Source organism: Alnus glutinosa, chromosome 5 (genome assembly GCF_958979055.1).
Source record: "Alnus glutinosa chromosome 5, dhAlnGlut1.1, whole genome shotgun sequence".
Classification (NCBI taxonomy): Eukaryota; Viridiplantae; Streptophyta; class Magnoliopsida; order Fagales; family Betulaceae; genus Alnus; species Alnus glutinosa.
Window position 1 is genome coordinate 18,063,676 of NC_084890.1, and position 27,892 is coordinate 18,091,567.

The 27,892-nt window shown below is 40.2% G+C and overlaps 1 protein-coding gene across 11 annotated transcripts; it reads right to left on the minus strand.

Annotated features, from left to right (window-relative positions):
* Positions 1-529: 529 nt before the first annotated feature.
* On the minus strand, positions 530-27,892 carry LOC133867912 (transcriptional adapter ADA2-like). Of its 11 annotated transcripts, none has more exons than XM_062304684.1 (15): positions 27,736-27,892; positions 26,328-26,360; positions 25,931-25,996; positions 25,442-25,497; positions 24,953-25,125; positions 9,398-9,463; positions 9,137-9,262; positions 8,977-9,052; positions 6,266-6,326; positions 6,125-6,180; positions 5,358-5,459; positions 4,678-4,900; positions 1,775-1,985; positions 1,148-1,456; positions 530-915 (listed from the first exon to the last, which is right to left on the minus strand). In XM_062304684.1, exons 3-15 carry the CDS (start codon positions 25,981-25,983, stop codon positions 730-732), a joined length of 1,698 nt encoding a protein of 565 aa, XP_062160668.1. In that variant the 5' UTR covers positions 25,984-25,996; positions 26,328-26,360; positions 27,736-27,892; the 3' UTR covers positions 530-729. The 11 variants fall into 11 exon arrangements, with proteins under 11 accessions (XP_062160668.1, XP_062160667.1, XP_062160669.1 ...); XM_062304683.1 differs by having other exon boundaries at positions 25,931-26,000; XM_062304685.1 differs by lacking the exon at positions 27,736-27,892 and having other exon boundaries at positions 6,161-6,180; positions 25,931-26,000; positions 26,328-26,488.

The window sequence follows — 27,892 nt, forward strand, 5'->3', positions numbered from 1 at the left end:
TTAAACTTCATGCGAGAAGATTTATTTGGTTGCAACAAAATATTAAGTGAAATATTTTGTTTTATTTTGTATTCATAAAACAAAGAATATATATTGGAATGTTCAGAATTATGAGTTTTATTTGTATTCAAATATAATAATGTCAAGCCAACCATATTAGAAATTTTTGCTAATTTTCTATTAATGCTTTAATAATCAGAATCTAAGTTTACTTCTTACTGTTCTTTTTCTTTATACTTATTTTCATTTTAAACTACATGTATGGAAACAAATTTTTAAACATGTTTTAATTTGATTTAAAATGTTCGGTAATGTACTGGTGTATAACCTTTAATATGATAGATTATTTTACACGCTTTTTTTAACCTATAATGAAAAGTACGATAAAAATACATTTAAATTTTAAAATTAAATTATAATGAAAAATTCCACGCATAGTACGGGTAATGTGCTAGTTCATACTATAATTCACAAGCCAAAGGGCCTTGAATTGGCCCACGAGCCATCTTCACCATCGGCAAACATGGAGGGATAAATAATGCCCAGGGTAAAAGTTACTACACTACAACCAGTTCCTCGTTACAACATTGCGTAGAGTAAAAGATATCCAAAGTTGTATAATAAAAATTGATATATTTGCTTCTTTTTTTCTACGTCGGTACATTAGCTTTAACAAATAGAAACTGTACAATTTCTATACACAGACGAAAATGGTAAATGTCATCATGCTTAAGCAACTCCCTTTTTCACAAGCATATCATACACTTCATCAACTTTACTCGGTTCTAACTTGAACAGGCTATGGGCATCGGACTTCTTGGTGACATTGCCCTTCAAAATTTCTACTGATATGACCTCCAGCATGTTGAGATAATGTGAAGGTAGTATTCTGATCTCACCACAAAGCTGTTTCTCCTGCATGTAACGTTATGACAAGACCATAATCAAAATCACGAGCTTGGAGGATACAAACTTCAGGCACAAAATTAAGCACAATTTGCGACATAATTTTTTCTTTTATGCTTTTGTCCTTCCAACATGGATCCACTAGTTTGGGCAGTCATTACAATCTGAGGATTGGTAGAATTGTAGAAAGAACGACTATCAGATAATTAATTTAGCATAGAATTGAGGACAACATTCTTACAGTTTCAGAGAGTAAATCGACCCCAACAAATCCAGTGATGTCCCACTCGTCTACACAGCTTGAAATAGCTTGCAATGCTGAAGATGAATCCCTGGTACTGGGTTGTAGACCTGTGGAGCCCTTGACAAATCCCTGAGGGCTGGCATCAAATTCTCCTTTGAGATGATTTTGCCTTTGCAAGACTTTACCATTCGGACACTGAGAACTTTCTTTAACTCCATGTTCACTTTCTTCAGCTTCCTTCTTCCTCTTCTGTTCAAGAAATCTATTTGCCTCAGTAGCTGTACAGCAGCCAGCAGCTCGAGCTTCCTGCATAATTATTTATATGTGAATATACAAGACATTAGCATAGCTATATAGCCAATAACTAGCTGGTCAGTCTTCTTCAGCCATAGGTAACCATGAACATTAGAACTTGGCAAAAAGTGACAGGAGAATGTGTGCTGCAAACCTAATGAATTTGAAAAAATAGCTTCTTATATGCTCTTGGCTAAATTCAAGTGATAAAGGGTGGGGAAAAGGTAATCCTAGGTTCCAATTTTCCCAACAAACACAGGGAAAAGAAAATCTTGAACCGAATGAAGTGAATAATGTATACAGAAAATCAAGTGTGAGGGATGCATCAACCTGAAGATCTTGTATTCTTTTGACTATACGTTGTTCCTCAATAATATTCTTAAGTAACTCATCGTGCTCTTCTTTCAAGTGGAACCGCATTAAGACCCTGTAACGCTGACATATCTCCCTCTCTTCAGGTGAGAGGCTCTTCTCAAAAGGGTCAGGGTAAAGTAAATTTCTTTCCAATATGAAATCCTTCCTGCGTTTTCTCTCATCAAGCCTGTCAAGAAGTCCCCAATATGTTTGAATAAGTTGAAGGAAAACAAAAATTCTCGTTGTTGCAAAATGTATTTTGATACATGATAATCTCTTCTTTTTTGGGAGCAAGTAAAAATAACTAATTTAGAGGATCATGTATCAAAATAAATACTCATTCGCAACAATGATTGTCTAAATTATATACAGTAGTACAAAATATGCAACAACTCTACAGTCCAATGGGAAAATGTGCTATGCCAGGTGTTCCAAGTAAGCAATAACATATTTTAGTATTTCATTAAAAACATAGAATCTAAATGCTATTGCAATAATAGAGGATATTGATAGATGTTAACACATAAAGGTGGAATAATTGACTTAGCCTGTATTGGGAACCAAAGTTCTCAGGTTGAACATTCCCGAGTTGCCAGTGCATGTGATTTGCTGATGATAATATGCAATATAATAGGAAAAAAAAATAGAAATATACATATATGTGATGGCATAACAAGTTTTGTCTTCTAGACAATAAACATGATGCAGCAAACAACAATATGTGTTAAAATAAACGAGAATAACTTCTATAGGTTTATGGCACAAACCAGGCCTTTGTGCCCTCTAATAAAAAATCGACACGTTAGTTTGTCACACCAAATGAAATTAGGACGAAAACACATGATTTTTTCCTATTTTCCTCATCAATCGAGGAAACCCCTTTCCCAGTCGGCTTCTTTAGCAACTTTGGAAAAGACCTCCAGTTGTTTACGAACTTTTCACAATAAGCTTTGGTCGAGTTGATCTTATCAACCTTCATGGATTCTGTCTTAGGAATCTTCAAGATGATCGCTTTTTTTTTTTTGTAATCCCAGATAATGTAAAGCTGTGGTGGAATCCTTCCTAAAAAGGTTTTTTCAGGGTTAAAATCTTTATGTAGCTCTTTGGCTTATTCGAAAGGTAGCAGCTTCTCCAGGAAGAGTGTTTGGCAGACTCAAGCTCCTTCGAGGGTAGCCTATTTTACTTGGTCGGCAACTCTAAGGAAGATCCTCACTTCGGACAATTTTAAGAGGCGGCATGTCATCATGATAGACAGATATTGCATGTACAAGAGGAATGAGGAATCAGGGGACAACCTCCTTCATTATGACGTGGCTTCTGCTATTTAGAGTGTTATTTTCAATCACTTTAGGATGTCCTGTGTTATGCCTAGACATGTCATTGATTTGTATGATTGTTGGTGGTCCTCTAGTAAGCCAAGGAGTGCTGCGGTGTGAAAAATGGTGCCTCTTTTGATGTTTATGGTAGGAAATGAATGATATAAATTTTGAGGATAGGGAGAGGTCTATGGAGAATATTATTTCTTTGTTCTTTGAAACTTTGTATCTTCAGACGGTGGCGTATGTCTCCTTTATCAATTAGTTTTAGTGATTTTCTTTTTCGCTTTACTCTTTCTAGTTAGGCTGTTCCTTTTATATACTTCCAATATACTTAGGAGCGCATCAAGCTTTCAATGAGATTGGTATTATTACTTATTAAAAAATAAAAAAGAGAAAGATGTTGTAAAGCTACCACCTTTTTTTTATTTATTATTATTTTTATTTTTTTTTACGAGAAACCCTCTCTAAGGCAAAGCCACTTCGTGTACCCACCACTGTCAGGTAAATCTCGGACCCATGTAAAGCACCCCCTCCACACAGATCGGGTAATACTCCGGCTTCACCGGCGGGCTGGCCCCAAAGAATTGTTTGCACCCATGAGGATTCAAACCTTAGACCTCATGGGACTACCACAAAGACCAAGTCCCTTACCACTTGAGCCAAAGAATTGTTCTCGACTCATCTTTTGACCATCTTGTCCCACATCTCCATCAAATCAAAAACCATTGCCCTTATCTTCTCCACCCGATGTTTCTTGAGATTCTGCAAATGTTTTCTTGGTTGAGTAGAGTCAAGAACACCCACTTTCATGGGAAAGCTTTTGAGCTGCATCAAAGCATCCAGGCACTGTGAAACCGAGGGGCCGCTAGGCAATACCCAGTCGATTGATGAGGAAAATTGGCAAAAAAATCATGTGTTTTCGTCTTAATCTCATTTGGTGTAATAAAATAATGTGTTCATTTTTTATTAGAGGGCACAAAGACCTTGGTTTGTGCCATAACCTTATAGATGTTATTCCCAAAATAAACACTCATTCTCGATTACAAGAGCATAGTACATATGTGAAAAAATGGACTAGTTGATAAATGAAAGATTGATAACATAAATGAAAATGTTTTAGAAATGAGCTCTATGTTTCACAGCCCTTCTTCAAATATGTAATGAACCAAGCCTGAACATGTAACTGACATTGGTACCAGGCTCGAGCTCCTCTCCTACTCCATTTAAAATTAAGGGAATCAATCTACATTTAATAATTCGCTGAATATGACTCATCAGCAACCCTATCCACAAGTTAGATGAATCTCAATTAATAGGCATCTAGTCCACGAAAAAAAGAAACAACATACTACTGTGGTTCTGCAACTTTTCATGCATCAGGAGCAAAACCACAATCCCTTTATGAGCTACATTATAGAGATTTCTTCAGAACTTAATGGCAAAACCATTTTCTTTTATCCTTTTACTACATGTATATCGATAATATAGACCATTAATCGGCCTTGTCTATGCAATAGTTTCTTTCACAAAACCTGCACACCAAAGGAAATACATGGTTACCTCTTTGAGTAGATACGCAGCACTTTCAACTTCAATTCATGCTCAGCATCAAAGTCAGTATCCTTGAATTCCATATCTGCCAGTAACAGTTCTGCATCATTATCATATTCAATCTCAAACTCCTGCCTCTTGAAATTATAACCACTCAACTCTGTCATAGAAGGTCCCTCATCCCCTGGAACCCTAGGCTTTTTCTCTCCAATGCTCCTGTCCGACTGAAGTTCTGAAATTTATTAAGAAAGAGAATGAATCAAACATACTTGTGAAATGAAATATTTATATTTTCTTCACAACTCATAGTAATCATAACTTTTCTCAATAAGTATACAATCTTTACACATCAATCCAAAAATATTAGTTTTTTTTTTTTTGGTTTTTTGTTTTTTGTTTTTTTTCCTTTTTGAACACAATGTAATCCAACAAAACATTAATTCAGAATGAAAACTCTAATAATTTTTTGCTGTGTACATGAGGAAAGATGTTCTGCAGCAGGTAATTATGTAGTATGCACTTACTTTTGGGGAAACTCTTGAATAATGTCTCCAGCAACCAAATTAGTTGTACATATCAAGATTTTATACGAACAACAGTTCAAATGAAAGGTACCCAAGAAATTATCTATTACAAGAATTGCCATACAACCAATGATTGGAAGTTATAGTAACATGCAGAAAGCCTGCCTTGCACACTAGTGCCATCCTTGATCTGGGCTTTGTTGGAGGCCTTCTTTACCGCATCTGAGAATGTGTCACCACTGCTTGAACCCAAACCTGTGCCTACATCTGATGCCAGTAGTAAAAGGTGTGTATGATGTTTCAGTAATAAATCCAAGCACATAAAAGGAACAATCAATAATTTTCTAAATTGTCACATTCTAGATCAATTAATTGCATATGCAATTATTTCTAAATGACTTCATCTTTCACTGTTTGGTCGGCCTTGCCTCCACCAGCATCAACAAATCTGAACCTATCTCCTTCCAGATTCATAAATCAAAGAAGACTACCAATCTATCATCTGCAATCACATAAAACACATACGTGCCCACCATTTTCCTTCAATAAGACCTCAATTAAGCAGTACATCCACACAGTGCAGTAAACCAATAACTCTTGTCCAGAAGGGGAGAGAGAGAGTGTGTGTCATGGTGTGTACTGGAACAGTCATTGAGCAGACTAATGCCATGGCGTCGAAGAGATCTGAACGTATCTTTTTTTCTAAACTTAGAATGACCACAGTTCACAGCTTTTCTGATATTCCATCGTATAAAGTTTTAGCAATAAGGGCAAGTTCCTTACTTTTTCAATTGAGAATATTAAATAACCAGACAGCTAATTTACACAATTGTGTATGAGTTAGATAAGTAGAGTCAGATTTTTGGGACTGCCAAACAGGTACAAAGAAAAATGCTGATAAGCAGCAACTCTCAAGATATTGACTGCTCTACCTGGTGTAAAGCTAGATGAGGAATGACAAGGCTGACCTTTTTTCAATTCGTCATATCTGATGAAAAACATCAAAATAATTAGCAAATGAGGATCACAAAGCTGAATTCAAAATAGCTACAGAGTGTTGAAGATGGCAAGACCTGACTCTTGCTGAGAATGGAGATTCTTCTTTCAGAGTAAGCTCCCCAATCTTAGGAATTTCTGTGGCAAAGAAAAGATAAATACAGCAGCCTTAACACACATACTAATACTTGTATGTTTTAAAGTTCCAGAGACAATAGGAGTTATAAGCAATGAGTGAATACACAAAATATAAACAAATGCACCATTCCTGAGAATCAAGAAGAGTGAATTGATAACTTCTTAAGCCTCTCTTCAAAAAGCTCTCGCCTCTTTCACCCCAGTGGTGGCATGTGTAGGCATGTCCCGCTAGGGTTTCGTTCTCTCTCGCCGTTTCAAAGCTCAGCCGGTATTGGGCTTTGGGATTCCAGTGGTTTGGAATGGCTTTTGGTTGTCTTGTGCTAGCTCGCGAATTTCTCCAGTGGTGGGTCTTCGCCAAAGTTAGAAGCCGTCACTGTTTCGGTTGTTCTAGGTTCTAGATTGGAGTGGTTCTGGGCTCTTGGCTGAAGTCAATTCCCAGCTTTCCTGTCGGCATCAATGTGTGGTTCCTTTTGAAGGTGGTCAAGTTTGGCAAGAGCTCCGGTTTGAGGAAAGAAGAAAGGGGTCATTTTTTTGGGTCCTCGGTGCATCGCATGGCTTGTGGCGACGGTGGAAGAGGCGCTACGAAACTCTAGGATCAAGGAGTTCATGAAATCTACTTGGGAGGCTTCAAAGGTGCTCAGCGTTCGGAGGGGCGGTAACAGGATTGGACGTTTCTTGAAGGTGGCGGAGCAAGTAGTGGGAGGACGAAGAAGGTTTATCCTGTTGCCTGAAGGTTGTGAAGGGCGGGGATGGAGCCATGTATAGGGTGAGTTGAGTAAAATCATAAGTTTTTTTTTTATTATTCTGTGAGTTACTCTCCGATTGGGAAGATTGCTGGAAAGAACCATAGGCCTGGATTGGGTCAAATTCGAACCTCCGTTTGTGGAGGAGGGCGTTTGGAGGTTGAGGGACCTGTTGTGGACCAGAGCCGTTCTGATTCAAGCCTGTGTGATGATGATACTCCCCTGCTTGATGTTGTAAATCTCAGTAAGGGTTTGAATTGTGGGAAGGAGAAACTGTGTAGCCTTCTAGGAATGGAGAGGATTCTTCAAGAAGGCGTTCAGGGAGCTAGACCGGGCTTTGCGTCTTGTTGGGCTGGGGAAGATTGGGCCAATGATAAGGCCCACTGGGATTAAAGAGTTGGGACTTCGGGCATTTAGGCTCCTATCCAAGACTAAGCCCAATCTGAAGTTTAAGCCCAAGCTTAAGCCACCAACATCGATCAAGTCCAGCATCGGCCCATTTACTGGGATCGGAGCAATGCTGTTCTTATTCAATCCCGGAGGTCTCAACGGTGGCTTTGCCGAAAGGTACTCTTACAGTAGGTCTAGTCACTGGGACGTCGAAGCCTTTGTCGAAGGTCTTGACGGAGGCTCCACCAATGGGTGGTCTGTTGTTGTAGCTTCGCCGTTGACGGTCATCCAGGTAATGTCGGTCGTCCAGGTTTTGACGAAGGTTTCTCCAATGCGTGGACTAGTCCCGAAGATCTCAGCAGGGATTGCTGTTGGGTATGGCCCGATGAGTTCTAGTGGCGCAGCTTCAACGTTGACAGTTGTCCAGGTAGCGCCGAAGATATCGGCTTTTTCTTCTGCAGTGGGTCGGCACAATGATGGAAGGAATTATAAACCGGCAAAGAGCCTTCTTCAGTGTGGTTTTCTCAACTCTCTGCCTACATCTGCTGCTAAGGACATAAGCAGCACTTCAGACAACCACCATAGTCCCAGCGTAGAGAGCTCCGGGGTATCACAGGTCGGAGGCTTCGTCGGGGCTATGGTCGAAGGGCTTCAGATTTGAAGTCCCTGTATGTGCTGAATTCTAAACCCATGCAGCGTTATAGTTGTAAGTTGAGGGGTAGCAGATTCTTGAAAATGGACAATAGCTTGATTGCAGATACAGTATCGTCGTTCAATGCCCTACCTGTCTCTTCTGGTGAGGTCAATGCCCCACTTGTCGTCGTTCACTATCCATCTTCAGAGGTGGATAGTGAAGAGGGAGGACTACGAATGCTGGGATGGGTATGGGGATGACGGAGATTTCTCCCCTGCCACACGTTTGGACTGGGGTTGGATGAATTCGATTAGGGAGCCGTGTGAAGACGATGCTAAGGGTAGAAGAGAGCTTCCAAATTTAGAATGCTCCATCAACTACGATGCTAAGGTTGCATCCACTAGGCAAGGGAGAGGCAAGTCTCACATTTTCTAGCGTTCAGTGCTTTGGGGCATTTTGAGCTTTGTTTTGTGGGTTTTGGGCTTGAGGACTTATAGGGTTTCGGGTTTGAGGACTTGGGTTTTCTGCTTGTTTGGAGCTTCTAATATTTACTGCCTGTGTACTTATGGACGCCTTTCACTTTTCAATAAACTATTATTTATCAAAAAAATAAAAAAACTTCTCAAGTAATGCTTTTGAATTAACATTTACATGGAGCAACATAAAATATGTGACAATATAGGCAAAAACACATATCCCACTTAAGCATGCTCATCAACAAAACATCAGCGAACTACAAATTTACTCAGCATGGTTCAGCCTTATCCATAAGGCATTTAGTCTCCTTCTGATATACCAATCCAAACTAGTCAAATCTCATAATAAAAAATCACTAAAACAAGGGCTACAGGCCAGCAATTGACAATAGAATAGGCAAACTAACCTTTCTTGACTTCACCAGGCCCTTCGACCATAGCAAGGAGCTCCTCCCTGCTCTTTCCCATAACATGCGACATGTCCTAGGTAAATAAATTACAACTTTAATTTACCCACCATATACCTACATGTATGTAATATACGTATGTATGCACGTCAAAAATTACCGGCAAAGGAAAGCATGGAGAGCTTATGTATACAGCATTATAGTGGTCAATACATTGTGCTTTGCTTTTTGTTCCAACATGTTCAGCAACTTCGGTCCAGTTACCAAATCCATACATTTCAATGCCCTAAAAAAAACATTCGTCACCCAAACATCAAGGGCAATAACATGTTGATTCATGAAAGATTATTAAGCAGCATTAACCAAAATAATTAAATAAAGAAATTTCATGAAAAGTGAGCTTTTTAAGCAAATAAATCACCTCCAGAAGTAATGTCTCTTCATCTGCATTCCAGTCTGGACACATAAGTGGGAAAGAGAGATTGTCCTGTCAGGACAAATGTTTTGTTTTTTTTTCAATTCCAATCAACATTTCCACGCATAGGAACTGAGGCAATATGGTAAAAGAGGAAAACTAATTCAGATTTCCAATTTCTGAACCAAAATGTAAACCAAGTCCATTGTCTATCTCTTAATCATTCAATTTGTCTAAATTAGCTCCTACTCCTACTAAGAAAGTTTTGTTGACTAGGAAACTTACTTAATTCCTGACCAGATTTTATTCTTGATTTTATTGTCATTATTCTCAGATTTTATTGTCATTATTGCCTGCAGTAGGAGTAAGGGGAGTGGAACTCATTGCTGTAATCTGCATTAACCATATTAGTATAATAATTTGTATTAGGTTTTCTATTTAAGCATGTAGATATCGTATGGTTGTATACCGCAGAATATAAGCTTTCTTCTCCCAGCTTTATTTTTCCCTTCTTTCTGCTTTCTTCAACTTAGTATCAGAGCCATCTAGGCAGCTCACCCACGGTTTTTAAAGACTGTTAGAGGCTGCCGGTGGTGATAGGAGAGCACAAACATGATCGAAGACTCTTGCGTCATCCAGATGCTGACACGAAGGTAGTACCGATAAGATTTGAAGTGGGAAAACAAATGCATTCAGAGGATAAAGAGTTAGAAAGGTAAAGGCCCTCCTCTATTCCTTCTTAAGGTCTATTAGAGTTTCCTTGTTCTAGGAACTACTAGAGTTGTGGTCAGGGTCTCATGAGCGTCATCTCTATGTACCCTGAAGGTGGTCGAAGCACGGTGGTTTCTAGTTTCCCTCATCTCATCTAAGAAAACGACAACTGAAAGATTGGAAGCTTTGATTTGTAATTGGTGTTGTTTTGTGTTTTTTTTTTTTTTTTTTTTGGATGCTAATGCATCAGGCAGTGTTCTCTGGGTCATTTCAGCGTACTTCTGATGTTTTTCGGTGACAGCGATGCTTTTCAGGTGACTGACCACGGCAATGTTATACCAGGCTAAAACAACAAGTCGATTTTGTCTGGGGTGTAAACTACAAGTCATTGAGGGAGGACCAAGCTGCAGGTTGTTTGGTGCAAAGTAAACTACACGTCGTTTGGCGCAATGACTTACAATAGAAAACCAGCCTCAGCGACAAGTCGTTGAGTGAGGTAAAAGGAAAAAACAAAAATGGCGAATATATTTCTTATTGCTTCATTTTGGTAGATAAGCAAGCGCATTTTATAAAAAAGCGTAAGGCGCATTTTATATTTCTTATTGCTTCATTTTAAAGTACACTAGAAGTACACACAAGGACACCAAAAAAAAAAACAAAGAAACAAAAGACTATAAACCCAAAACCCACAAAACAGCCCAAAGAAACGAAATCCCACGACATTACTTCCTTGTGTCTTTACGACAACTGGACCCCTCATAATTAATTGAACACTTTAAGTTATTCAGTTCCTTCTGGCCTTTTTAGCTTGGAAGCGAAACCCACTTTAGAAGGAAGGGGGGAGGGGCCCGAGACATCCCTTCCAAAACCTGGGTGAAAGACCAAGCACCCGACAGAAACATAGCAGCTGTTGCATCGTCCCCCTTCTTCTCAACTTGGGGAAAGACTTCATCACCCTCCCACAGGTAATCTTCTCATCCAAGTCAATCCCAAAATTTCAATCAATATGACTCGCAGACGCCGTAGCTTCTTGATGAACGGCCTTCAATGCAGACGCCATAGAAGCAAGAGTTGGGGCATTGTCTACTAACAACGCTGAAATAGAGGCTGAAGACTGAGAATCTGGTGAGAGGCGTCTTGCTTAGTCATTCATATTTGAGCCAGCTTACGTATTCAAGTGGTTGGATGTCTGATCTAGAAATGTCAGAAAAAAATCAGACCTTAAAAAATCCAAAAAAGGGTATAAGGAGTCTGGTGACCTCTCTAAGTTAAAATACAACCCTTCATATCACAACAATGAAATTGGATGGCCTCAACTAACTTGCTTGGTCACAGTCAGCACTTTTATACAATATAAGGGAAAAATGGGATATTTGAATAGGTTGATCCCAGAACCAGCCCTTGATGATCCCACCTATGATAAGTGGGAAACTGAGAATTCAACAATAATGTCATGGTTGTTACATTCTATGCACCCAAATATTAGTCAAGGTTATTTATTTCTCCGCACTGCAAAGGAAATCTCGGACGCAGCCGCTCAGACCTATTCAAAGATGAGGGGTGGTGCTCAGAGTTATAAACTGAAGTGTCAGATCCATGGGACAAACCAGGGGGAACTGTCTGTTGCTCCTATTTTCATAATCTTCGGGGTTTGTGGCAAGAGCTAGACCATTATCAAAACTTTTGGGCAAAGTGCGAAGCATAATTCTGTAGAAGTTCAGAGGATGATAGAGACTCACGTATTTATGAGTTCCTTGCCGGCCTAAATTCCAAGTATGAGCCGGTTCAGGTTCAGAGTTTAGGAAAGGATCCACTTCCTTCCCTTCATCAGGTGTTTGCATATGTTCAGAATGAGGAAAGTCACTAAGTTACACTACACCACAGGAACACTCTGCTCTAGCCACTATCTCCGAACGCAATAGCAAAGGGATTCTAGGAGTCGTAATGGTGGTAAGCAGGGACAAAACTAAGAAATTAGATATGGGGGGACAAAATTAAAAAATATAATATAAAAATTAAGGGGGTAAAAATTTTATTATAAAATAATTATAAGAGCATGTTGAAAACATCATGTCCATCCTACTAGAATATAGAGGGTCATTCAAGAGGTGCACCATAGCCTCATGCAAATCACCCTTCTACAATATAGGTGACCGCTTCCACAACTACTTCGAGCTCTACTTCTCATACCAGCACACTTAGCAAGAAAGAACTAGAGACTCTTCATCTGCTAAAGTCTCGACTCGCCCACCACTGCGTCCTCTGCTTTGGCCCGTACAGGTAATTCCCTTACTCTACCACCATCCTCCACTAAATCTAACGACCCTTGGATCATTGATTCAGGGGCCTCTGATAACATGACCGGTTTATCCTTCATGTTCTCTTCTTATAATTTATGCTAAGGTAGCGACAAAGTAAAAATGGTTGATGGTTCCCTATCACCCATATCTGGTGAAGGTTCCATTCCTGTAATGCCCTCTATGTCACTTTCTTTTGTCCTGCATGTCCTTGATTTTGCCATTAACTTTATATCCATAGCTCGCATGACACATGATTTGAATAGCAGAGTCACCTTTTATTCTCATTATTGCTTTTTTCAGGACCTAATTATGAGGAGGATGATTGGTAGTGGTAGTGATGTAGGGAGGTTAATCAGAGAAATAAAGAATTCCAGAAGAAGAAGAAACAGAAATAGAGGAAGAAGAAACAGAAATCAAGAAAGAAAGAGAGAAGAAAGCCGAAGGAGAGGGAGAAAATAGAGAGAAAACATAGCAGCGCATACTCAATTAATCAATTTTTTTATTCATGATAAATTGTCTATTACAATAGAATATTATGCTTAAATAGGCTCATAGACTAAACCCTAACCCTAATGTGACTCACTTTGGGCCAAGGGCCAAGCCCATTATTAAATAACAAAAACTTAAGCTAATGAGACTCACTTTTGCGCTAAGCCCATTATTGAATTACAAATAACTCTAAACTTTGGGTCAAGCCCCATAATTTAATTCAAATAAAACTCATAATTTAAATAAAACTAAAGACCTAATTATTCTTGTCTCATCCTGCATCATTCTCCCCTTCTTCGAAAAAAACTCGTCCTTTGGACCAAGCCCAATTCCTCAAGTCTTGAAAAGAATGTGAATGGGTTCCTACTGACTTGGGCTTCAACGTAGACCAGATGAACTGTTGCTGGTATGGGCCTTTTCTTCTTGTCACATGTCCTTTTTGGAAGACACAAAGGAATGCCTTCAAACCAATTGAATGACTCTTACCAACCAAAGAGTCATTTATTGCATTTATTTTCCTCTTCTTCCTCTTTCTGAACCAAACATAAGAAACGACCAATCCTCTCCCATTTTGTTCAGCCAGACTCGCACAACAGATTTGCTTCGTAAGGGCCAGATGATGATCTGATGGAATGGCATGGGAGGCGGGGAGCTGTGGCCATGTGCGAGATGGAGGTCGCTGGACGGAACAACGACCGTGATTGGCGGTGTGACGGCGTGCAACTGTCTAGCGGTGTTGGAGGCGCGGGATACGATGCTGAGTGCGGTGGTTTCTAGATCTGCAGTTTAGGTGGGCTGCTCGTGGAAGCACTCTAGAGGGTGTCGATGGTGGCTGAAAGAAGCAGTGGAACGGTGGTTTGTTCCCTTGTGTGATGGTGGTTTCTTTTAGTGGATTGTGCAGCTTGAGTACCGAAGGTGGTTGGAATGTGGGCATTGACGGTGGTTGTGAGTTGTGCAGTGTGGGCATCAACGGTTTTTCAGAATTTTCTTATGGGGATGTACGACAGGGGAGATGGGCTGATTTTGTAGACGTCACGGCTTGTTTGGGATTTACTGGTGGGGTGTCTTTTGTGGGTTGTTGTTCGGGTAGGTTTGCTAAGAGCGATGGTGATGCGGCTAGGGACTTTGATAAACTTACCTTTGGTAGCGTCCCGTTGAGGAATGCTACCATCTGGGCGTTTGTTTCCTCCATCATCTGCATCAGGCTGGAAATTTGTTGCTGCAGTCTTTCAAATTGTGACTCCACCATGGAAGTGTTTGGATCGTGATTGTTGTAGGAAACACTCAAAACCAGGCTCTGATACCAATTTGATGTAGGGAGGTTAATCGGAGAAATAAAGTAAGAATTCCAGAAGAAAAAGAAACAGAAATAGAGGAAGAAGAAACAGAAATAAAAAAAGAAAGAGAGAAGAAAGCCGAAGGAGAGGGAGAAAATAGAGAGAAAACATAGCGGCGCACGCTCAGTTAATCAATATTTTTTATTCATCACAAACTGTCTATTACAATAGAATATTATGCTTAAATAGGCTCATAGACTAAACCCTAACCCTAACCCTAATGCGACTCACTTTGGGCCAAGGGCCAAGCCCATTATTAAATAACAAAAACTTAAGCTAATGTGACTCACTTTTGGGCTAAGCCCATTATAGAATTACAAATAACTCTAAACTTTGGGTCAAGCCCCATAATTTAATTCAAGTAAAACTCATAATTTAAATAAAACTAAAGACCTAATTATTCTTGTCTCATCCTGCATCAGGTAGCCTGATGGATGGTCTCTACTACTTGAATTCTTAGCCCTGAACTCATGGTTTGCTCAAACATGCTTATCACATTGTACGATCTAATGACTTGGCTGCAAGGATATGGCTATAGCATCAATGACTAAGGCATTTGTCTGTTATGTTGTTACAATGCATATTTCCTTCTTTCTTTCTGCATAATAATATTTATAAGTTTCAATGTGACACTTATGAACTTGACAAACACCATCGGGTGTCTTTCCCTTTAAGTCTTAATAAAAGTTCTAAAACTTCGTTATTATTCATACTGATGTTTGAGGCCCTTCTCGAGTAGTTTCTATAACTGGTTATCGTTGGTTTGTTTCATTTATTAAATGATTTTTCTTGGACCACATGGGTCTATCTATGGAAAACTAAAAGTGAGGTGTACTCAATTTTTCAGATGTTTCACAAAATCGTTCAGACAGAATTTAACACCTTCAAGATTGTTCGGTCTGATAATGGGGGTGAGTACCTTTTCAATGATCTTCGCACTTATTTTAATGAACATGACATTATTCATCAAACCACCTGTGCCAATACTTCACAACAAAACAAACTTGTTGAGCAAAAAAATGCATCTTTTGGAGGTAACCCAAGCCTTACAGTTGTCTATGCATGTTCCCAAATCTTATTGGGGTGATGTTTTGCTCACCACTGCCTATCTCATCAATCGAATGCCATCTCGTGTCTTAAATTTCAAGACACCTATTGAGATGTTGTCACCAGCCTTCTCTTCTTCCATTTTTGCTATCCCTCAAGTGTTTACTTGTGCTTTCTTTGTTCACCTTCATGGTTCAACTCAGGATAAATTAGATCCTCAAGCGCTCAAATGCATTTTTCTAGGGTACTCACCTACCCAAAAAGGGTACAAGTATTATTACACTCCGTCAAAAAAACGTTGTGTCAATGGATGTCACTTTGTTTGAATCACAACCTTATTTTTCCTCTCCCCAGACTTCTCTTTAGGGGGAGAATAGTAGTGAAGAGAAGTTTGTAAGCCCTTTGCCTATAACTACTACTCTGCAAGAACATGATAATCAGTCGCCATCTGTTGAAGAGCCACTTGCTGATGCGTCATCTAATATGCTAATGAGCTGTGTGAGCCGCCAATGGAGGAGTTGAGAGTTTACTCCAAACTGAAAAAGAGTAAGACCACTTCCTCACAACCATGCCAAGCACCAAACCCTGACTCAGGTACCCTCATCTCTACACCTAGCTTAAACTCTTCACTCCCTGCTATTAATGACATTGACTATCCTATTGCTCAACACAAAGGGGTCAAATCTTGTACTTAGAATCCTATATCAAACTTTGTGTCCTACAAGTATCTTTCACCTTCATATCGTTCATTTGAATCAAAATTGTCTTCCGTGTCTATTGCTCAAAATTTACCAAAGACAATTAGTGATTCAAAGTGGAACAAAGCAATGCAGAAAGAGATGAGAGTCCTTCACAAAAATAACACATGGGAGTTAGTCAAGTTGTCTAGTAAAAAAAAGGCAGTTGGATGTAAATGGGTGTTCATAGTGAAGCATAAGGCCGATGGGTCATAGGAAAGATATAGGCCAGTTGCAAAAGGCTTTACTCAAACTTATGGGATAGACTACAAGGAAATGTTTTCCCCAATACTAAAAGATGAATTTTATTCAAGTCACACTTTCTTTAGCAGAGAACTTAGATTGGCTACTTAATAGCTTAGTGTGAAGAATGTATTCATTCATGGAGATCTAGAGGAAGAAGTATACATGAAACCTCCTCCTTATTATGACCCAGAAAAAGCGTAGACAAGTCTGCGCTATCACTCCAAAGGACTAGTCAATTTGGAACTTCCTTAAAATTACTTATAAAGCCTAGTCTCACCTAGTTTAAAAGGAGTGAAGAGTTTACAATTTAATGTGGAACTTAGAGCACTCCCATCAGGTTCCTTAAAGTGGTTCCCTTCCCTATGTTTAGGGAAAATATCACAAAAAACACCAAAATCGCACCTCCAGCAGCTACCCTAATTTTGGGTTTTTTGGTTGGGAAGCAACAGTGTTCCCAACCCATTGGGAAGCACTGTTGCTTCCCAACCCATTATTTTAATAAAATAAAAAAAACCGGCTCTCTCCTCTCTGTCCTCTCTCCTTCCCCCTTCCCGTGTCCGAAGATGACCGAGAAACAACTTCTTGCTGATTTTCCTTCACTTTCTCACCAAACAAACAAATAACCACCTTAATCACCACACAAAATCCACAAAATCCAACTACGAGAACAATCAGAAACCAAAAAAAAAAAAAAACCCCAAATCCATGTCTCCCAAACAAAGCAATCAGATTATTCATTGGAGAAAATCGGAAAATCGGCTCTCCATCAGAAAATCGGCTCTCCGTTAACCCACCGGAATTCGGCCCCTGTTTCGTGTCTCTTCCATCAACCCACTGGAAATCCGGCCCTTGTTTCGCCGGCGTCGACCCAACAGAGATCCACCGGAGACAACGCCGTATTGTGGTTCTGCACCCCCGAATCGTGATCGGTCTCCGACACCATCGACGACGAATCCACATCCATTGCTTCAATCCATGATTCGAGCCCTACCTTAGAGATCGGACCTAAAATTTTCGCAAAATCGCATCCCTAGAATTTCTGGAAGAGATTTATGAGTTGGTTTTGAGAGAGAGGACGGAGAAGATGAGAGATGAAGGTGATGGGTTTTGAGAGAGAGAGAGAGGACAGAGAAGATGAGAGGAAGTTTCTGGAGAAGACGAGAGAGAGGAGGAGAGAAAAAAAGAAAAAAGAAATAAAATAAGAAAGAGAAAAAATAATAAAATAAGATAAGGAAATAGTATTTAATTGATATGGGAAAAATTTAGGGAATCTATTGTGGGGTGTTTTTTTATAGGGAAGTAAAAAGTAGTTTTATTCCATAAATATAGGGAAAATGGTAGGGAAACTGATGGGAGTGCTCTTAGCACCAATGAACCCCTTTATAATCAACTCACTCTATCTGGTTTATACATCTTCCCAATGTAGGACTGGAATGTTACAATCTCCCCCTTTAAAATTCTGACGTCCTCATTAGGGTCATATCATACAGTGCTTCAATACCACATAGCATTACTAGAGTGCTCTGATACCATTTATAACTACATAAGAAAAGCGCTAACCACATCTGCGCTATCACTTCAAAAGGACTAGTCAATTTAGAGCTTTTCTAAAATCACTTATAAAGCTCAATCTTACCTACTAAGGAACAAATATGGGACTTAACACTCATAAGGTCCTTTATAATCCACCCACTCTATGTGGGTTATACATCTTCCCAATGTGGGATTGAGATGTTACAATCTCCCCCCTTAAATTCATATCGTCTTCGTTAGAGGCACGTCATGCAGTGTTCCAATACTACATGGCATTACTAAGCTGCTCTAATATCATTTGTAACGACCTAAGGAAAGCGCTAGCCACATCTACGTAATAACTTCAAAAGGACTAGTCAATTTGGAGCTTTCCTAAAATCACTTGTAGAGCCCAATCTCACCTACTAAGGAACGAATGTGGGACTTAACACTCATAAGCTCATTTATAATCCACCCACTCTATGTTGTTATACATCTTCCTAATGTGGAATTGGGGCATTACACTTTTAGTCTTCAATTCTCCTCAGCTAAGGGTAAAGTGTGTAACTTGAAGAAGGCCCCTATATGGACTAAAACAATCTCCTCGTGCTTGGTTTGAGAGATTTTCCCAAGCTATGCAGAGATTCAGCTATAAACAAAGTAAGGCAGATCATACACTGTTCATCAAACATTTGTTATAAAGATAGGTAATTGCTTTAATTGTTTATGTGATTGGAAATGATGATGAAGAAATACAACGGTTGAAAAAATATCTGGCCAGTGAACTTGAGATAAAAGACTTAGGCAATTTGAAATATTTTGTGGGTATGGAAGTGGCAAGATAGAGACATGTTATCTTCCTCTCCAAGTGGAAATATGTTCTTGATCTACTCGAGGAGACATGAATGCGCAATTGTAAAGTTGTTGACAATCCAGTAGAGCAGAATAAAAAGTCAAGAGAAAGGGATGAGTCCTCTGGTGGATAAAGGCAGATACCAACGATTGGTTGGCAAATTAATTTATCTGTTGCACACCCATCCAAACATTGCCGTTGCAATTAGGGTGGTTAACTAGTCCATGCACCCACCACGAGACTCTCGTATGGAGGCAGTTTACCGAATTCTCCACTATCTAAAATCTTCACCAGAAAAAGGTTTGTTGTTTACTTGATATAATACTTAAAATTAAAAGCCTCTACAGATGCAAATTGGGCTGGATCAGTTATAGATCTGAGATCTATTTCAGGAGATTGTACACTAGTAGGAGGTAATCTAGTTACTTGGCGTAGCAAAAAACAATCGGTAGTTGCTAACTCAAGTGCATAAGTTGAATTTTGAGCCATGGCACATGGGTATGTGAGTTATTATGGTTAAAAATATCGATGAAGGAACTTGGGTGATTCGAACGACCCCATGAGATTGTATTGTGACAATAAAGCTGCAATCAACATTGTCCATGACCAATGAACCTTACTTATTTCCTTATCATATTTTATTCTTGATTCTAATGTCATTATTCTCTCTTTTTTCTTCATTATTGTTGTAATATGCATTAACTATATTGCCATGGCCCAACCCTCGTCGGAGCTTGGTGGGAGAACGGTCAGTAAGTCTCCTTCGGCGTGGCTTCCTTCTCCCGAGCGGTGTGGCCTTCCTTCAACTAGAGTGGTGGGTCTCGTCTCTCTTCAGGCCAGTCTATGGGTGTGAAGATGATGGGCGTTGGTGCCCCACCGAGGCTTGTGGTCTCTCGAGTGGTTAGGTTCCCTTCTCTGTTGTCGTCTTCCTTAGAGGTGGATGAATCTTTGAAGGGAGATGTTTTTGAAGGGGTTGGTGGTTCTCCCAGGGCTACGATAGATGTTAGGTTTTGTTTCCATACTCTGGGAGTGCCCCACAAGGGGAATGTGAAAGGGCTTTTTGGAATTATTGGCTCAAGTTGATGAAGAGCTACATCAAAAGGTTTCAGTCTCCACTCCTAAGTTTGATGGGAGTAGAGATGAGAAAAACTTAGAGTGCTCGATTCATTATGATGCTAGGGGTTTTGGTTCTAGCCAGGAAAAAGGCAAGAGGACCCTTACTGTGATGTAATGGTCTCTGGGTTTTGTGGGCTGATTCATGTTGGGGTGTTTGGGTTTCCTTCTTTTTTGGGTTTTACAGGTGTTTTTTCTTTTTTCTTTCTTATTTATTTTTCTTGTTTTGATGACATTTTTGTATACTTCTTATATGCTTAGGGGCGCCTTTATACTTTTTATCAAAAAAACAAAACCTAACAAAAAAATAATAATTTGTATTAGGTTTTCTATTTAAGCATGTAGATGTTGTATGGTTATATGTCTTCAGAATACAAGCTTTCTTCTCATTGCTCTATTTTTCCCTTCTATTTTCTTCAACTTTTTCATGAATGAAGAACAAAGACTTATACACTATTATTTATGGATCAAAGAGACAAGATGATATTATACTAAAGACAAGGAATATTAAGTCCCCAAGAGGGAAAAATCCTTTTCAATGCTATTGCTCCATCAGGAAAAAAATTCATTGATAAGTCAAAAGATGCCATTTATTTTCTTGAAACCCTGACAAATGAACCTTTAGGCCTCACTTGATGCTATGATTAACTTCCAACAATGGGATTCTTTCTAGTAGCATCGCATTTTAATGATGACACAGGAATTCATGATAATTAGATTAATGATAGGCCTGTCCAACTAATATCCGACTTTTTGAAACTTATATCATAGGTGTCTGATACGTTCAGAATTTTAGGGCTTACGTGGCAGCACACGTGACAATCCTAAAGCTCAAGTCGGCAGAGAATAAAGAGTATAATCTCTATATATTATTTCCATAAGTGTTTTAGCTAATAAGAAATATATTTTTCATTAGTTATTTCCTTCTTAGTTTAATTTCCTGCATTGTGTTATGACGGCTAGACCTAATGGTTATGTCTTATGACCTAGCCGTCATCTATTTAAGTGTAATCCTACTCAATGAATAAACAGGCTGAATATTATGAAAACCTAGACCTTTTTGGTTGTTTTGGAGATCAAGGCTCTCTCGAAGTAGCCATTGGAGATCATGGCTCTCTCGAAGTAGCCCATATCTTTTTCTTTTGTTCTTTTTATTATTTGATTGCATCAAGCGGTATCAGAGCGAAGGTTGATTGTTTTCTACAACAATCTCCGATCCACATCATCACCATGTCTTTTTGGAATGAAGAGGAACGAGCGAGACTAAACAAGATGCGGTTAGAATTTCTCGCGTACAAAGAAGAAGCAAGCAAACGGATGGAGGAGATCAGAAAAAGAATTGAAAGCTTTTCTCCACCATGCACCGCTCCGGCGAGCCAAGCCCCACCCATAACACCCACCTCACCGGCTGCCATAGTCACAAAAAAGAGAAAGAAAAGAGCAGTTGAAGCAACAAAAATCCATCCACACCAGCGTCCCACCAAACCACCGCGGTCCGGCTGCAAATTAGCCCACCTCGGCCGTAAATTTAGAAGGCACCGGACCCAACCTTCCAAACGCGCCGTCATCAATTCACGCCGTGCCTCCATGCCTTTAGGAGTCATTCGTGTTAATTGTGGTGCGAGAGAGATAAAGAAGAGAGCTTTTGTTTGGGTTTGGTTCTACAAGAAAGAGACACGAACCAAAAACAAGAAAGCCAAGTTCATGTTCACTATAAAAGACGTTGGAATACAAGGGCTTGTGGTCCCAAATGTCCCCCTAGACGAGACTGAAATTTTGAGAAGGGAAGCAACAAGGAATGGCCCATCTCAAGCTCCCGGGTTTTTAGATGATTATGCTTTTCTGATTTTGGGTTTGCTGGATCTTTTTGAGTTTGGTGGTGGAATTAAGTGGCTACTTTGGGCAGAAACTGAACAAGGAGATGGCACATACCAAACTGCCATATCTGGAAATCGTGGCCCATATGCTATAGAGATATATCAAAAAGAATCTTCCGGCTCTGCGCAAAGGCTTGTGTTCAGGAAATTTGACCCGGTAGAAGCTACATGGGAGGATCAAGACATGGTCCAAGTTCAAGTTCTTGATTTCTTCCTTGGGGACAAGGAAGATGTTAGGGGAGAGGGATGATACGTTCAGAATTTTAGGGCTTACGTGGCAGCACACGTGTCAATCTTAAAGCTCAAATCGGCAGAGAATAAAGAGTATAATCTCCATATATTATTTCCATAAGTGTTTTAGCTAATAAGGAATGTATTTTCCATTAATTATTTCCTTCTTAGTTTAATTTCCTGCATTGTGTTATGACAGCTAGACCTAATGGTTATGTCTTATGACCTAGCCGTCATCTATTTAAGTGTAATCCTACTCAATGAATAAACAGGCTGAATATTATGAAAACCTAGACCTTAATTAAGAGTTGTTTTCCCCTACTTGTTGCATAACCAAACAAAAACAAGAGTTCTCTAGAGAACTTTTACTCCACTCCTGTCCTAGTGACGGCGCGTGAGAGCGCGTCCAGCTAGGGTTTCGACTTCTCATCCGTCCTCTCACATTCTCTATCTCTTTCAGTCTCCTGTCTGGTCCTTTAGCTTTGATTTTCGGTCTTCTGTTTCGTCTGGGTGGTTCTTTGTTCGGGGATGTAGTTTTTTTGGGTTTGGTCGTCATAGTCCCGGGGGTGACGTTGATGGATAAGGTTTTCTTAGTGGAGTCGAAGGCTTTCACCTTCTCGGTTCTGGGTGGGGCGTTGACGTTGAGGGTGGAGGAGAAGAGGAAAAATTTTCTAGGTGTGGTCTTGTTGAATGTTCAGAGCGCCGAATGGCTTGCGTCGACGTTGGAAGTGTTGATGGGTCTCTCGACAGAGGAAGTCTTTGTGAAGTCTTTTAGAGAAGGTTCGAAGGTTCTAATTGCTCGGAGAGGTGGGAATGAAGCTGGGCGCTATCTAGAGGCGACTATGTTCGGATTGGGCGGTCGGAAAGGATCCATTGTTATCCCCGAGGGCCGTGGTGGGTGGGGATGGCTTAAATTCTCAGACGAGCTGAGAAAGGTTGTCGATTTTGTCTCAGGTTCGGTGAGTGGCAGGCTCGGCTCCTCATCTACACCGGAGAAGAAGGTTGGGGAGGAAGTTCGGATGACTCTGGGCCTGGCTCCAAAGTGGACGGGGCCTTCTTTTGCGGAGGTTGTGAGGGTGGATTCGACCGATGTTGCGAAGAAGATGCCCATAGTGGGTGATGGTCGGTCCGGGCTAAGGGCTTCGCGGGCGACACCTTGCGAGCTCGATCTTCTTCCGGCGGTGCGGCATGCAGAGGATATTCCGAGATCGGCGGTGGATTGCTTTTCCTTGGAGGCTCACCGGCTTGATATGTTGGGCAAAGACCAGATTGTATGTCCGCAGGGTAAGGACTCTCATTTGAAATTTGAAATCTCGAGATTGCGGACGTGGCGTAAGTCGGGTTCTGGTTTTTATTTGGCTTTGGGCCGGGCCGTGGGGAGAGTTCTGAGCCGATTTACCGGGTCGGGGCTGTTTCGAAAACCTTTAGGTTTTCGTGTGACCCGAATCAAGCGGAAACCTAAAGTTTCCTGTCCGCCGCCAACCTCGCCGGAGACGACAACGGAGATGTCCTCTGGGTTGGTTCTGAATCGGATTCTTCCTGGGGGTTTGGAGGTGTCAGCGTTGGGAGATAAAGTGGGCGTGAGTCCAGCTTCTTCAGCTGATGTCGGGATCTATCCTAGGCCGGAGTCCTCGTCGACGACAGTTACAGGGACAGATACAGGAACGAAGTCTTTTTCCGGGGGTGAGTCGAGCAGGTCCCAGGTGCTTTCGGCGGTTTCTTGCTCGAGTGTGAATCCAGCCTTTAATAGGTTCGGTTTCCCCCCTTTTCCGGCACCGGATCTGGGTTTTCCGGGGGGTTCAGCTTCTACTTCTTTTAAGTTTACTCCTTTGGGGAAGCTTCAGTTTCCTAATCCCCTCTCTGCCGCTCCGTCGCTCGCTGGTGCAGCTCTTTTAGGAGAGAAGCTGCGCTCTCCCCTCCCTGTGGTGGCTTCTAAGCCCTTCCAGTGTTACTACAGAAGGGCAAAAAAATTGAGGGAAAGGCATTCTGTGAAGTGGAATGATGAGCTACTTTCTGACTCTTTGCAAGCTGTGAAGATGTCAGTTGGCTTCGTTGTTAAGAGGGTTTCAGGTGGAGTGCCGCCAGCTGAGAAGGCGGCAAAACCTCCTGCAATAAAGAAGGCAATGACGCCAGTGAATCAGGGCCTTTTTAGGAAGGGGTTTCTCAATATTCCCCCGATTTCAGTCCCTACCGTGGCGCTTCAGGAGGTCAACAATGACGGGGTGGTAGGTCCTTCTTCCCCTTCGAGCGGTTGCTTGAATGGTTTCTCCCAAACTCGGAATTGGCCAGTTGGCTTTGATCATAACGGGGAGATTGTGGTGTGGGAGGAGGATGAAGATGATTATTGGGATGGTTTGCCATTAGATTGGGCGATGGATGGGGATTTTGGGGAGGAGGCTTTGGCTATTCAGGATGCCATGGAGGAGGAGTTCCAGTTTTTTGCGCGTCAAAACTCTAAAGGGAAAAGGGAGCTTCTAAATTTGCATAGTTCCATTAACTATGGTGACGCGAATTACCCCTCTAGGCGTAGGAAAGGCAAGGCACATATGTTGTAGGTCTGTTGTGCTTTGACGGGTAGTGGGTTTTATTGTTCTTAGTTGGGTTCTTTTGTATTTTGTTTGGTTCTTTTGTGTTCTGGGGCATTGGTGTTGTGGGTTTTTTTGGATTAGCTTTGGTTGTTCCTGTGTATACTTCTTGTGTATCTAGGGGCGCCTTACGCTTTTTTTATAAAAGTTCTTCTTACTTATCAAAAAAAACCTAGACCTTTTTGGTTGTTTTGGAGATCAAGGCTCTCTCGAAATAGCCATTGGAGATCACGGCTCTCTCGAAGTAGCCCATATCTTTTTCTTTTATTCTTTTTATTATTTGATTGCATCAGTGTCAGACAGTTATTGAAATTCAAAATGATAATAAGAACAAAGCTTTGAACGTGAAATCCTACAAGCATTCCAAAAGTAATACGTATTGGCCTAAGTATTAGTAAGAGGAGAACAAAAAATATTAATATAGATATGGTAAAAGGCATGACACAAATATGGGTATTTTCACTACACCTTTGAAATGCCAAGGCAGCAATGAAATGAATTAACTATGAAGAAAAGTACTAACCATAACCCTGTAAGGATGATTGCTCTTGTGCGGTGTAACCTCAGCTCCGAAAGAAAAGCACTCTACACAAAGATCAAAATCTGGGCACATTACACACTTGATGCGAATCCTCCCTGAGATATCTTTATTGCAATAATTACAGTGGTACAAAGCCACTTTCCCTTCAAACATTCCTTGAGAAACCGCATTGTAAGAGATTAAGTTAGTAGTCAATCAAGGCCTAAAACTACAAAGTGAAGATGCATCAGAATTCTTGCAGACCATGTGATATTCTGAAATATAGGGTGAGATTTTAGATCCATGTAAATCAAAAAAAGATATAGAGGTTCTGAAATTAACACTAGCACATTAAAGATCCATAACCTCACTATCACGTCAGCGAAAATATACCCAGATCCGAAATCACGCTAACAATGCTAGTGACAGAAGTTTCTTTGAATGATATTATTCTTATTCATCAAAAAAAAAAAATGCTAGTGACAGAAGTACCTGTAGGTGTAGTCCCTATAATTTCCACACCGGAAGCTGTCCTCTTTCTCTTGGACCTAATGAAAATGAAAACAAATTCAAGTGAGACCGCAATGAAGAAAAAAGCAACATACATAACTAAAGGCAAATATAATTATTTTGTATATTGGGAAAGAAAAAAAAAAAAAAAAAAGGACCTAAATGAAAATCTAGGAATAAACATGAAATTAACTCTATCATTAGCTCCAATTTTCTGTTCAACATCACTACAAATTTATACAAATATTAAACTCTTTCATCAAATAGTTAGAATTATTTTGGTTTCGAACCAATAAAGAATTCACTCACTTTTCTTATGGGTTTTATTGGAAAACAAATGAGTTTAATGAGCTTAAATTTGCAGGAAAATGAAAAAGAAAAAAAAAAATATATATATATATATATATATATATATATATATATATATATATATATATATATATATATATATATATATATATATATACGTACCTTTGGTTTGGATCGTCTTCCACAGTATGCGACAGCGCTCGAGACCGACCCATCGCTCCGATTCACCTATCTTGAAAGAGAAGAAAAATTCTCACAGTTAACCTAAAATTAAATTGGGGAAATTACATGCATCCCCCAGAGTTTGTAATTGTTGAAACGGCCCAAACTTGAAGACATTTCCGTGGTGTTTCGACCTCGTCCAGACGGAGGCCCTGCCGAGCCAAGAGTCTGAGGACATAAAGCCGCAACAAAACACCTCGTGAACCAAAAACCCCCATAAACCAATTTCTAGGGCCCTTCAAATGGGCGTTATCAGCTTCCATTATGTCGGGCCATTCCTTGCACATCATGTATAAACATGAAGCAACTCTTTAGATGGAAGGAACTTAGAAATCACCTTTGTTCTTTGTAAGGGTGCCGAGCCTAGAGGGGCTACCTCCTATATCTTCTCTGAGCTCGCGGGAGTGGGAGTGGGAGTGGGAGTGGGAGTGGAGTTCGCCGGTGGTGGCGCGTGCCCCAAGAGTAGGCATAGATAAAGGGCCTTTTTTTTTTTCTTTTTTCTTTTTTTTTTCTTTTTTTTCTTTTTTTTTTAATTGATAAAGGTGTGCGAATAGAATAAGAAAAAAAAAAACACAACCTGCTTTAAAAAAAATGGCACTTCAACCCTTAATTGGGGTTCAAATTCAAAGTTTGTGAAAATACACTTTCTGCCTTAATTGAAACAAAAGTTGTCATGTCTCTGAAAAAAAATCTATAAATGAAAAAAAAAAAAAAAAAAAAAAAATTCAATCACGGCAAAGAAGGAACAGTAATAATTTAATAATTTTTCACATAGGCTGGCACACAATATAATAAGTCCTACTTTTTATTATCTAATAACATCACACCGGATGGATTTGGAGTTAGATTTTTTAATTAGCACTGGTATGTTATTGGTGATTCAGTAAGAGGGGTAGTATTGGATTTTCTCTACAATGGCCATTTTGATCCGGCTATCAATGCAACCTTTAAAGCTTTGATCCCAAAGGTATCTCCGGTCACACACGTGCATGATTTCCGACCTATAAGCCTATGCAATGTGGTTTATAAGTTGATATTCAAGGTTTTGGCCGATCGGTTAAAAGTGGTGCCGCCCAAGGTCATTTCCAAATATTAAAGCGCTTTTGTGCTAGAAAGACTCATAACCGATAATATCTTGGTCGCGTATGAAGCTCTTCACACTATGGCAACCCGTATGAAAGGCAGAAATGGCTATATGACAATCAACATTGATATGAGTAAAGCATATGACCGAGTAGAATTGAGCTCTTTGGAAGGAATGATGAACCGTTTGGGATTTGCATATAGGTGGGTCACTATGGTGATGAGATGTGTCACAACTGTCTCCTATTCTATTTTGGTGAATGGTGTGCCCATTGAAACTTTCAAGCCTACAAGAAGAATTCAGCAAGGGGACCCTCTATCCCCTTACCTATTTCTCTTATGTGTTGAATGTCTCAGCTCTATGCTAGTAAATGCAGAACAAGATAGGAAGATACCGGGGATCCCTATTGCAGCCAATGGATTTAGGTTGAGTCATTTGTTTTTTTTAGATGACAACCTGCTTTTTTGTAGGGCAAAATTTCCAGAGTGGGGTCAAATGCTCAATCTGGTGAAGCGATATGAGTTGGCCTCAGGCCAACAATGCAACACTACCAAGACTCCATTTTCTTTAGGAAGAATACGGGTAAGGATTTTCGTGAACTTATAGGAAGTGCAATGGGGGAGGCGGATACCCAGGGATATGAAAGATATCTAGGCTTACCGGCTATGGTTGGAAGAGCCAAGTTTGCTACTTTTGCAGGAATTCTGGGGAGGGTGCAAGCTCGATTGGAAGGGTGGAAGGGAAGGATGCTTTCACAGGAAGGAAGGGAGATATTACTCAAAGCTAGGGAAACGAGCTGAGCTACTCGTGAGCTTACT

What these genes read in the sequence shown, in the direction of transcription:
- LOC133867912 (XM_062304684.1), bottom strand. Translation starts at nt 25,983, where the DNA reads ATGGGTCGGTCTCGAGCGCTGTCGCATACTGTGGAAGACGATCCAAAC. An exon ending in GCCTGGTGAAGTCAAGAAAG is followed by an intron (nt 6,327 to 8,976) that starts GTTAGTTTGCCT and finishes TCTTTGCCACAG; the next exon opens with AAATTCCTAAGATTGGGGAG. An exon ending in AAAGAATACAAGATCTTCAG is followed by an intron (nt 1,457 to 1,774) that starts GTTGATGCATCC and finishes ATAATTATGCAG; the next exon opens with GAAGCTCGAGCTGCTGGCTG.